This window comes from Salvelinus fontinalis, chromosome 3, assembly GCF_029448725.1.
Source record: "Salvelinus fontinalis isolate EN_2023a chromosome 3, ASM2944872v1, whole genome shotgun sequence".
NCBI lineage: Eukaryota > Metazoa > Chordata > Actinopteri > Salmoniformes > Salmonidae > Salvelinus > Salvelinus fontinalis.
This window is the reverse complement of record NC_074667.1, coordinates 19,811,729-19,824,014: the sequence shown is the minus strand read 5'-3', so window position 1 is coordinate 19,824,014 and position 12,286 is coordinate 19,811,729. Positions and strand designations below refer to the sequence as shown.

General features: G+C 44.3%; 1 protein-coding gene across 5 annotated transcripts in view; it reads right to left on the bottom strand.

Moving 5' to 3' along the window:
• Nucleotides 1–12,286, bottom strand: part of LOC129840644 (solute carrier family 12 member 5-like) — a 289,015-nt gene that overhangs the window by 39,562 nt on the left and 237,167 nt on the right. For all 5 annotated transcript variants that reach the window (XM_055908662.1, XM_055908671.1, XM_055908680.1 and 2 more), the window contains exons 7-13: nt 11,952–12,199; nt 11,031–11,242; nt 10,232–10,399; nt 9,610–9,708; nt 9,125–9,182; nt 8,614–8,788; nt 7,983–8,101 (exon numbers count right to left, since the gene is read on the bottom strand). In XM_055908662.1, coding sequence (XP_055764637.1) covers nt 7,983–8,101; nt 8,614–8,788; nt 9,125–9,182; nt 9,610–9,708; nt 10,232–10,399; nt 11,031–11,242; nt 11,952–12,199 — 1,079 coding nt within the window. The remainder of the gene's footprint in view (nt 1–7,982; nt 8,102–8,613; nt 8,789–9,124; nt 9,183–9,609; nt 9,709–10,231; nt 10,400–11,030; nt 11,243–11,951; nt 12,200–12,286) is intronic.

The following is a 12,286-nucleotide window of genomic DNA, read 5'->3' as shown; positions in this document are numbered from 1 at the left end:
GAGAACACATCAATGATGTGATGGAAGATGACCAGGGGCCAGCGGGCAGTCATTCTCTTGCAGCTGTAAGTTCCAATCACCTTGTCCAGGTTGCCACGCCTCCTTTGTTGTGGTTGTAGTCCAGGATGATGGCTGGCTTCCTGTCCTCACGATCACTGATCTCAGCCGTTTTGTGCAGTGTGCTCAGGAGGACCACATTATTGTTCCTCTTTGGGAGGTAAGACTCTAGAGCGGTGGTGGGGGTGAAGGCAAACTTTGATGAGAAGGCCTCTCTCCCCGTTGTTGCGAGGAGTGCAGGGGGGAGCTCAGGCTTGTTCTTTCTAACTGTGCCAACCATGGTGATCTTCCTCTTCAGGAGCTGCTGGCTGCGTTCATTAGAGGTGAAGAAATTGTCACGTGACATTGTGCCCCCTCAGTCCATCTGTCACATCAAGCACAACCAGCATCCCCTGGTTCTTTTCCGGGCCTCCACTGGTCGGCTTCCCAGTGTAGACTTGCATATTCGAAGCGTAGCTGGATTGTGCGTCTCAGGGCACCCATATCTTGATGCCATACTCTGCTGGCTTGCTGGGCATCTACTGCTGGAAAGGACAGCGACCTTTTGACAAAAGAGATTACTATCAGTAATTAGTATCAGTGTCACAGAATAGAATCACATAAATCAGTGATATTACAGCAATACATAATAAAATGAACAGTGAAAATCACTTACATTACAGATATGAAAATATGCATTTACATCTGAATGGAACCAGGTGCTCATCCACTGTTACTTCAGGCCCAGGGTTGTAGAGGTATGGCAGACGCTCCACCCACTTCTCCCAGACCTTATGTATGGCCAGCAATTTGTCTCTCACACGTCTTGCAGGTCTTGACTCACGGTTATCGAATCTTAGCATTCTTGAGAAAGTGTGAAAGACTTCCAGTGGCATCATGGCACGGAAAATCCATCACATCCATCCTTTTCCAGTTGTCTCCATATTTATGGAAACCCTCCAAATTTGTCGTCTTCAGGAGGATTTTTTCGATGGCTGGTGTGATGAACATGTGGAATGTTGAGGCGATATCCTGGGCATGGGAAACTGCATGTCTTGTGGGCCCTGGGGTCATCCATATGACATTTTGTGCTGTCATCCTGCCCTGGTTGTCATATGGTGACAAGGACCATGTTATTTTGCTGTTCTTTGACAAAAATGTCTCTCTTTCAGCTTGGGGGATTTCTTCTTCATCCAAAGACGATGCATCGTGCTCTGGGTTGTATTTTTCCACATCTTCTTCTTCAGATACCTCCTCTTCTAAATCATTGTTCTCTTGTTCATCCTGGACATCTGAAAAAATTTGATCTATGACCTGTTGGGCACTGAAATGCGCAATTATGGCTTCAGCAAAGAGAGAACTGGGGGGACTGTCATCTGCAGCAGCTTTATAGCCTCTGACTGCATTCCCCATTAGTAAACAATGCTTTCAAGACATTTTTATTTAGTCTGAAATGTTGTTTATTTTGTATGATTTTTTATTTATTTTGTCTGTGAACTTGAGTCATGTGTGTGGTCGTGGAGGGGAGATGCTGCACATGCACAAGACAATTTTAGTTTTGTTTGAGTTCAATCAGTAGCACACATAATCTAATGGTTTTTATGGTGTGTAAATTATTTTATAACTGCCGGGTCAAAAATGACCCAAAGACAATATTTGTACACTGGTGGTGTACAGCTTTCAAAGGAACATGAACAAAGGCTATGTTTCACTTTTTCTAATGCTGCGGTCAATCTAGGAAAAGTCATCAAATTTCAAGTCGAACAAAGACCATTTAAGGGGTATTCTCTGCTGTTAAACATAGTGGCGGGTCATTTTTGACCCTTAAGACAACACAAGGGTTAAAACATGTGGTATTACAGACTTGGACTAGGAGAGGTTGAAAATGTCAGTGAAGACACTTGCCAGTTGGTCAGCGCATGCTCGGAGTACAGTCGTAGCCAAAAGTTTTGAGAATGACACAAATATTAATTTCCACAAAGTTTGCTGCTTCAGTGACTTTAGATATTTTTGTCAGATGTTACTATGGAATGCTGAATTGTAATTACAACCATTTCATAACTGTCAAAGGCTTTTATTGACAATTACATGAAGTTGATGAGAGTCGATATTTGCAGTGTTGACCCTCTGCAATCCGCCCTGGCATGGTGTACAATTACTTCTGGGCCACATCCCGACTGATGGCAGCCCATTCTTGCATAATCAATGCTTGGAGATTGTCAGAATTTGTGGGGTTTTGTTTGTCCACCCGCCTCTTGAGGATTGACCACAAGTTCTCAATGGGATTAAGGTCTGGGGAGTTTCCTGGCCATGGACCCAACATATACAGTGGGGCATAAAAGTATTTAGTCAGCCATCAATTGTGCAAGTTCTCCCACTTAAAAAGATGAGAGGCCTGTAATTTTCATCATAGGTACACTTCAACTATGACAGACAAAATGAGAAAAAAAATCCAGAAAATCATATTGTAGGATTTTTAATGAATTTATTTGCAAATTATGGTGGAAAATAAGTATTTGGTCAATAACAAAAGTTTATCTCAATACTTTATTATATACCCTTTGTTGGCAATGGCAGAGGTCAAATGTTTTCTGTAAGTCTTCACAAGGTTTTCACACACTGTTGCTGGTATTTTGGCCCATTCCTCCATGCAGATCTCCTCTAGATCAGTGATGTTTTGGGGCTGTTGCTGGGCAACACGGACTTTCAACTCCCTCCAAAGATTTTCTATGGGGTTGAGATCTGGAGACTGGCTAGGCCACTCCAGGACCTTGAAATGCTTCTTACGAAGCCACTCCTTTGTTGCCCGGGCGGTGTGTTTGGGATCATTGTCATGCTGAAAGACCCAGCCACGTTTCATCTTCAATGCCCTTGCTGATGGAAGGAGGTTTTCACTCAAAATCTCACGATACATGGCCCCATTCATTCTTTCCTTTACAAGGATCAGTTGTCTTGGTCCCTTTGCAGAAAAACAGCCCCAAAGCATGATGTTTCCACCCCCATGCTTCACAGTAGGTATGGTGTTCTTTGGATGCAACTCAGCATTCTTTGTCCTCCAAACACGACGAGTTGAGTTTTTACCAAAAAGTTATATTTTGCTTTCATCTGACCATATGACATTCTCCCAATCTTCTTCTGGATCATCCAAATGCTCTCTAGCAAACTTCAGATGGGCATGGACATATACTGGCTTAAGCAGGGGGACACGTCTGGCACTGCAGGATTTGAGTCCCTGGCGGCGTAGTGTGTTACTGATGGCAAGCTTTGTTACTTTGGTCCCAGCTCTCTGCAGGTCATTCACTAGGTTCCCCCGTGTGGTTCTGGGATTTTTGCTCACCGTTCTTGTGATCATTTTGACCCCACGGGGTGAGATCTTGCGTGGAGCCCCAGATCGAGGGAGATTATCAGTGGTCTTGTATGTCTTCCATTTCCTAATAATTGCTCCCACAGTTGATTTCTTCAAACCAAGCTGCTTACCTATTGCAGATTCAGTCTTCCCAGCCTGGTGCAGGTCTACAATTTTGTTTCTGGTGTCCTTTGACAGCTCTTTGGTCTTGGCCATAGTGGAGTTTGGAGTGTGACTGTTTGAGGTTGTGGACAGGTGTCTTTTATACTGATAACAAGTTCAAACAGGTGCCATAAATACAGGTAACGAGTGGAGGACAGAGGAGCCTCTTAAAGAAGAAGTTACAGGTCTGTGAGAGCCAGAAATCCTGCTTGTTTGTAGGTGACCAAATACTTATTTTCCACCATAATTTGCAAATAAATTCATTAAAAATCCTACAATGTGATTTTCTGTGATTTTCTGCTGAATCAAATTTAGGAGACAGTCCTGGCGCTTGCTGGACTTTCTTGGGCAAGCGCCCAAGAACAATGATTCCAAGCACCACCCTCCTTTTGAAGTTTCCAGTCTGTTATTCGAACTCAATCAGCATGACAGAGTGATCTCCAGCCTTGTCCTCGTCAACACTCACACCTGTGTTAACGAGAGAATCACTGACGTGATGTCAGCTGGTCCTTTTGTGGCAGGGCTGAAATGCATTGGAAATGTTTTTGGGGAATTCAGTTAATTTGCATGGCAAAGAGGACCTTTGCAATTAATATCAATTCATCTGATCACTCATCATAACATTCTGGAGTATATGCAAATTGCCATCATACAAACTGAGGCAACAGACTTTGTGAAAATTAATATTTGTGTCATTCTCAAAACTTTTGGCCACGACTGTACACGTCCTGGTAATCCGTCTGGCCCTGCGGCCTTGTGAATATTGACCTTTTTAAAGGTCTTAATCACAACGGCTAAGGAGAGCGTGATCAAACAGTCTACTGGGACAGCTGGTACTCTCATGCATGTTTCAGTGTTATTTGCCTCGAAGCGAGCACAGAAGTAGTTTAGCTCGTCTGGTAGGCTTGTGTCACTGGGAAGCTCTTGGCTGTGCTTCCCTTTGTAGTCTGTAATGGTTGCAAGCCCTGTCACATCCGACAGGCATCAGAGCATGTGTAGTACGATTCGATCTTAGTCCTGTATTGACCCAATTGAGATGGTTTGGGATGAGTTGGACCGCAGAGTGAAGGAAAAGCAGCCAACAAGTGCTCAACATATGTGGGAACTCCTTCAAGACTCTTGGAAAAGATTTCAAGGTGAATCTGGTTGAGAGAATGCCAAGAGTGTGCAAAGAGTGGCTACTTTAAAAAAAAAAAACACTTTTTTCATTACTACATGATTCCATATGTGTTATTTCATAGTTTTGTTGTCACTATTATTCTAAAATAGTCAAAATAAAGAAAAACCCTTGAATGAGTAGGTGTGTACACACTTTTGACTGGTACTGTATGTGTAATGAATGACCAAAAGTGTCTGACTTCATAGTAAGTACAGCATCATATGATACAAGGCATTTATGTATGTGTTATAAATGACCAAAGGGGTCTGACTTTAAAGTAATTACAGTGACATGCAATATAGAGTCTTTATGGATGTGTTATGAATGACCAAAGTCTTTATGGATGTGTTATGAATGACTGAAGGTGTCTCACTTCAAACAAAGTATTCGTATTCCTCTTCTGTTCTGCTGGAGACCAGGGCTTGACTACAACCTGTTACAATGGTGCCAACATTTTGTGGCTGATATTTCAGCGGGGGAGAAGGTGAACGTGTCAAAGACCTGACTGGGCCTAGCACCACATGGTATGGCTTGTTATATTGTTGTGTCAAAGACCTGACTGGGCTTAGCACCGCACGGTATGGCTGGTTATATTGTTGTGTCAAAAACCTGCCTAGGCCCTTCACTGCATGGTACGGCTCATTATATTGTTGTGTGTGTGTGTGTTTGTGTACTGAGGAACATGTAACTTACTTCCAGAAGAAAGCCCCTTTCAATTTCCTTATCAAGATAAGTGTTTCTTGGTCTAACGTCGTCACCAGGCTATTGCGCACACAGCACATATGTATAAGCCTGGGATATCAACCATTCAAACTTGGCCTTAGTAGGAGTGATCATAGAATTCAACGAGAGAGACCTTATTGAGTAAAGTACACTATATATACAAAAGTATGCGGACACCCCTTCAAATTTGTGGACTCGGCTATTTCAGCCACATCCGCTGCTGACAGGTGTATAAAATCGAGCATACAGCCATGCAATCTCCATAGACAAACATTGGCAGTAGAATGGCCTTACCAAAGAGTTCTGTGACTTTCAACGTGGCACCGTCATAGGATGCCATCTTCCCCGACTAGACCTGCCCTGGTCAACTGTTAGTGCTGTTATTGTGAAGTGGAAATGTCTAGGAGCAACAACGGCTCAGCCACGAAGTGGTAGGCCACACAAGCTCACAGAACAGGACCGCAGAGTGCTGAAGTGAGCAGCATGTAAAAATTGTCTGTCCTCGGGTTGCAACACTCACTACCGAGTTCCAAACTGCCTCTGGAAGCAACGTCAACATAAGAACTGTTTGTCAGGAGCTTCATGAAATGGGTTTCCATGGCCGAGTAGCTGTACACAAGCCTAAGATTACCATGTGCAATGCCAAGTGTAGGCTGGAGTGGTGTGAAGCTCACCGCCGTCAGACTCTGGAGCAGTGGAAATGCCTTCTCTGGAGTGATGAATCACGCTTCACCATTTCAAATTTTAAACCTAACCATAACTAATGAAGGCCAAGTTTTATGTGTTGGTCCACCAGACCGTACGTGCATTTGGGCAGAAGTGTCTGGGAACGAGATTAGGTGTAATGTGACTAACATGACTTCACCTACAGCACAACACGTCACCCTTTATAAAGCACATGTTTATTTCACATTCGAAACAGTGGGTTATGTCACATTTGACATGGGTGATTATGTCACACAGTTATGCCAGATTTATGAACCCTTTATAAAGCATGACCTACCGTTACAGATGCTTTGTAACACATTTATGTGGTTCTTATGAAGACATTATGAAGCCTGTATAAGCTGAACGTCATTTAAAGCGGGACCCTGATAATTTATCAGGAGTCCTCTAGCTATACTGTTAGTGAGCATGTCTCCTTTGCCAAGATAATCCATCCACCTGTCAGGTGAGGCATATCGAGAAGTTGATTAAACACCATGATCATATACACAGGTCATTCTAAAATGTGCAGTTTTTGTCACACCACACAATGCCACACGTTTTGTCTCAACTTTTGAGGGAGCGTGCAATTGGCATGCTGACTGCAGGAATGTCCACCAGAGCTTCTGCCAGAGAATTGAATGTTAATTTCTCTACCAGTCTACCGTTGTTTAAGAGATTTTGGCAGTACGTCCAACCGGCCTCACAACCGCAGACCATGTGTAACCACACCAGCCCAGCTTCTTGAACTGCGGTATCGTCTGAGACCAGCCACCTGGATAGCTGATGAAACTGTGGGTTTGCACAACCAAAGAATTTTTGCACAAACTATCAAAAACCGTCTCAGGGAAGCTCATCTTCGTGCTCGTTGTCCTCACCAGGATCTTGAACTGACTGCAGTTCGGCGTTGTAACCGACTTCAGTGGGCAAATGCTCACCTGCTGATGTCAACATTGTGAACAGAGTGCCCCATGGTGGCAGTGGGGTTAAGTATGGGCAGGCATTTAAGCTATGGACAACGAAAACAATTGCGTTTATCAATGGCAATTTGAATGCAGAGAGATACCGTGACGAGATCCTGAGGCCCATTGTCATGCCATTCATCTGCCACCATCACCTCATGTTTCAGCATGATAATGCATGTCGCAAGGATCTGTACAAAATTCCGGGAAGTTGAAAATGTCCCAGTTCTTCCATGGCCTACATCCTCACCAGAGCATGTTTTGGATGCTCTGGGTCGACGTGCACGACAGCGTGTTCCAGCTGCCACCAATATCCAGCAACTTCACACAGCCATTGAAGAGGAGTGGGACAACATTGCACAGGCCACAATCAACAGCCTGTGTCGCGCTGTATGAGGCAAATCGTGGTCGCACCAGATACTGGCTGGTGATCCACACCCCTATTTTTTGTTTATGTATCTGTGACCAACATATGCACATCTCTATTCCTAGTCATGTGAAATCCATAGATTAGGGCTTAATGAATTCATTTAAATTTACAGATTTTTTTTATATGAACTGTAACTGTAAAATCTTAGAAATTGTTGCATGTTGCTTTTAGATTTTTGTTCAGTGAATGTGTTTAACTTTATCTTAAGTGCCAAAATTTAAATTGTCACTTGTCAGAAGTATATATCATATTTACAGTGTGCATATTAGACAGTCCATATTGGTACAGGATGAGTGCACTTCAGCAGTCATACATAGGGCCAGGAGTTTTACCTGGCCATGTGACCTGACCAGAAAAAAATCTGGGCCCTAGTTATAGGCTGTAACTAGGACCCCGAGTTTTTCCCAGGCAAGGTCCTGTGGTGGGGAACAACACCTGGTCCCGCTCATAGACACTCACATGGAGAGGATGGGGGCCACTGCGTCCAGGGAGGCAATGAGGATCCCTATCTCACAGATACAGGCGGTCAGCAGCAGGGCCCAGGTGGGCTCCCCATTGGCCTTCCCATGGCCAAACACCTGGAGGACACATCACACACTGAGATGTTAGAGGGGATAGAGTTACAACATACAATAGCTATTCCATTATTTCAAGGCAGGTTGTATGTACTGTAGATGTAACAGAGGTGTTTCAGTGAACCACGCTCACGTGAGACCTGACCCTTGCCTGGGACCTGAGGATTAACATTAGTGTACACAGACACCAACCATCAACATTGAATGTGAATGAAAGAATTCGTGAGAGAGGGCAGGCAAGTGTGGTAGTGTCCAATGTCACCTGAGACTGACATGAGACATGTTGACAAATCAACATAGCAAATTGTCCCAGATCAGTGCTTAATGCTGAACGCTGACAGAAAAAATCATAACAAATGTACCCAGATCAGTGCTAATTGCTGAATGCTGACAGATAGATCATAACAAATGTACCCAGATCGGTGCTAATTGCTGAACACTGACAGAATTATGAAAACAAATGGTCCCAGATCAGTGTAAAATGCTAGAATGTTGGCAGAATGACTGAGACTGACCCGTAGGATGGGCACGACACCATCCCTGGAGATGGCCTGCATGAGACGTGGGGCGCCCGTCAAGCTCTGAAGCCCCGCTCCGCAGGTGGAAAAGAAGGAGCCAATTACAATCACCCACGGGGATGGCCAGGCCAAGGTGCCAATGACCAGGTTGCCATTGACTCCCTCTCCAAACCTGAGGGAGATGGACATGACACCCAGCCAATCAGACATGAAGAAAGGTAGGAGGAGAGACAATTACCTGAGTCCTATTGATCGATATCAGCTGATGCAAGAAGGGCTATATAAATACATTTGATTTGATTTAGGCACCAAACCGAAGAAAACTGATTAAAACAGGGAGGGACTGGACTACAACTGAAGTAAATGTGCTAATTTTTGTTTTAAAACATTTTCTGTCGAATACGAACCAGGTATAGCATCCCTAAATCTAGTACCTGAGCACCTGGAAAGCTTGACTGAGAAATTTTGAAACAATTGCAGACATTTTGGCTCATTATGCATAACTTACTTGTCCCTCAGTACCACTCCATCGATACAGGCACCGAACAGGACCACAGCGGACATGTCTATAAGGTCACATTAAGGAAAACAGACAGACACACACTCATTGCTAGCACCTAGGGACATATCCTCACTTATCTCTGTTATGTCTGCACATTGAGAGTTACATAAGTACACAGTTCGACAGCACTGTTATTGTTGGGTTATGTCTGCTGTATTGTGGTACATGATTAATTGCTTTGTTCTGTAACGGTTACTTTGAGATAAAGAACACCACGGTTTATTTGAAATTGTTATCATTATAAACATAACAAGCTTGAGGCTAAAGGCCCAATTCAATCAAACCTAATATATATTTTATGTTGAAAAGTCAAATAAAAAAGGTTTTGTATAAAATAGAGCTATTTTACTATTGGTAGATGGCATGTGAGCGACAGCTAAAAGTAGTGCACTAGCCCATTGAGTCCAGAAAGGGGAGCAGTGAAAGGATACACACTAGTGAGGTAGTGGTGATGGCCATGATAGTGCCGATGGGGATGGACTTCTGTGCGTCACGCAGGTCTCCAGACCGGTTGGATCCGGCCATGATCCCTGTGAAACACAAGAAGAGAGGTCACTTTAGAAAAACTCCTGCTCACACAATAACCTCTGCACATTTGCCGTGTCAACGTTTCAGTCTGAGAATTGTTTTCAAAACACAGGCAGAGGTCTATAAGAAAACTCAGATAATCAAATGGTGGGCTTAGAAACTCACATAATAGCGTGTGTATGTCGATTTGAAACCTACTTTCCTTTGTCAAATTACCGCAACTGAAAAATACAGCAAATTGATCCTTCTAATGACAAACAATTGCTTTTTGTGTAAAAAAAAAATCATGACTTCAAATGAATCTTTGACAGTATCGTAAAATGTTTCAATAACACATCTCCCCTATCTAGATTTAAAAAAATAACCACACAAAACAACACAAAGGGTGAGTATTTTCCCTCGATCCCTTGCGTCCTCTCTTTTCCTTCAGATTCACCCTTGGTGAATTCACCCTTTGAGGATGAGCGGAATGAGTTTCAGCTCTGTGTCTCTTCCTCTTTGCATTATCCCTTCCTGTCAGCTGACCTGTGACGGAGGGGAAGTAGATGCCGACCAGAAGGGTGAAGAAGCTGGTGATGTCGGCCAGGACGTAGCGGTTGGAGTTGGTCAGAGTTTCATCGGGGCCCTCCACGGTCGCAATCCCAATCTTGGCCACCAGATTGCCCTTCTCCAGGTAATTCCCAAATAGGTTCTCTGTGTGTGTGTGGGGGGGAGGGGGGGGGGGGGGGTGGAAGGGAGGAAGAGGGAGAGGGGGGGGGGGAAGTAAACAGGGAGAAAGAGGGAGAGAGAGGGCAATTTAATGGTAAAGAGAGGAGGAAGAGGGAGATAAAGGGAAAGAGAGTGAGGGGGTTTGGAGAGAGAGAGCGAGAAAGGGAGGGAGGGAGAATATTATTTATAATCGCTTGACCTTTAGTTCCATTGTGCAGTACATACAATTGGGCGGCAAATAAAGAAAGTGCAGTATGCTTCCTGCAAGAGCACGCGTGTGTGTTTCCCGCATGCGTGTGTGTACAAGCATGTGTACTGTACTGTAGGTACAGTGACCTGAGTGTTGGTGGACCAGAACAGTGCATGTTATTTATGCTGTAGGTGTAACTGTGTTTGGAAAGAAAAAGTAGATAGCCACAAAATAATAGTATTTATAATAATATAATATTATGTTAGCCTTTTAGCAAACACTTTAATTAAAAGTGACCATCATACATGCATGCATTTTACGTATCGGTGACTCTCGCAGCAATAGAGCGCACAATCCTGGCATTGCAAGTGGCGTGCTCTACCAACTGAACCAGAAGAAGACTAATAGTTAACTGTGTTTGGTCACCTTTGAGGATGCCGCTCATGACCCCGGGGATGCCCTGGATAAAGGACACGTTGTTGTTGGCAAAGTACTCGTCACAGGTGGCGTTGAGGAAGGGAGTATCGCAGAAGATCTTCCACAGCTTGGTGGTGACTGTGCCGTTGCCACTCTCCAGTGTTTTGGCGCACACATCGATCCCTTTGGAGATCAGCGGGCGATTCCCCAGCATACAGACTCTGCGCAGCAGGGGAGATGTGTTAGTGTATTAGTTTTGTTTATTAGGATCCCCATTAGCAGATTCTCTTCCTGGGGCCCACATAAAACGTACAAATACACGACAAAGTACAGAACAGTTATCGACAAGAACAACATAAGCTACACATTACTTGTGTTAGTGTGGCGACCGGGAATCAAACCCCAACTGCCCATGCAGACAACTTTAGACTGAGTTAGTCACCTGAGTCGAAGACTAGGCATTGGCTTTGAGAGCTAGCACAAGTCTGTGGGTATCAGTCCCCATATTGAACAGAAGAGTACTCCCTACTGAAAATGTCACACGAGATGAATATGTTCCATTTGTATTTAACCCATCTGCTTATGCGCATTGAACATCCTTCCTATATATTTTCATTATACTTCAAATCGTCTTAAAATGGGTGAACATGTGGTCAAATTATATTGCAACAAAAGTCTCAAAACCCAAATCCCCCAATATGGGCCCCAATTATATAAATATATAAATGACATCAAACATGATTCACGTCACATCCACATTGCTCAAGTTCGGCTCAGCCCCAATATTGAAGAGTAGCCTGGTCCCACATCTGTTTGTTCTGTCTTTCCAACTCCTATGGTCGTTCTCATGGGACAATGACCATAGGACTTGACAAGACGACACAGACAGATCTGGGAGCAGGCTAATTGAACAGTAGGGGGGGCCCTTACGGGAAGTCAGGCGGTTCGATGGCTGTCTTGATGACTCCGGCATACACGGCCAGGATGGAGAGTATGACGCAGGCCAGAAAAAGCAGGGCCAGCTTGTTGACGTACTTGACCCCCACGAACACCACCGTGGCCATGAAACTGAGCACAATAGTGCCGTACACGCGCATGTTGTTCAGCATCGCCGCCTCCGCCTCGGCCCCCTCCAGACCCTCCATCTTAAAAATGGCCGCCTGGGGGAGGATGTAGATCTGTAAGGGAGGGTAACGGGGGAGGGGGGTGGGGGAGTGAGAGAGAGAGAAAACGAGAGAGAGAGAGATGACAGTTACATAGGACAT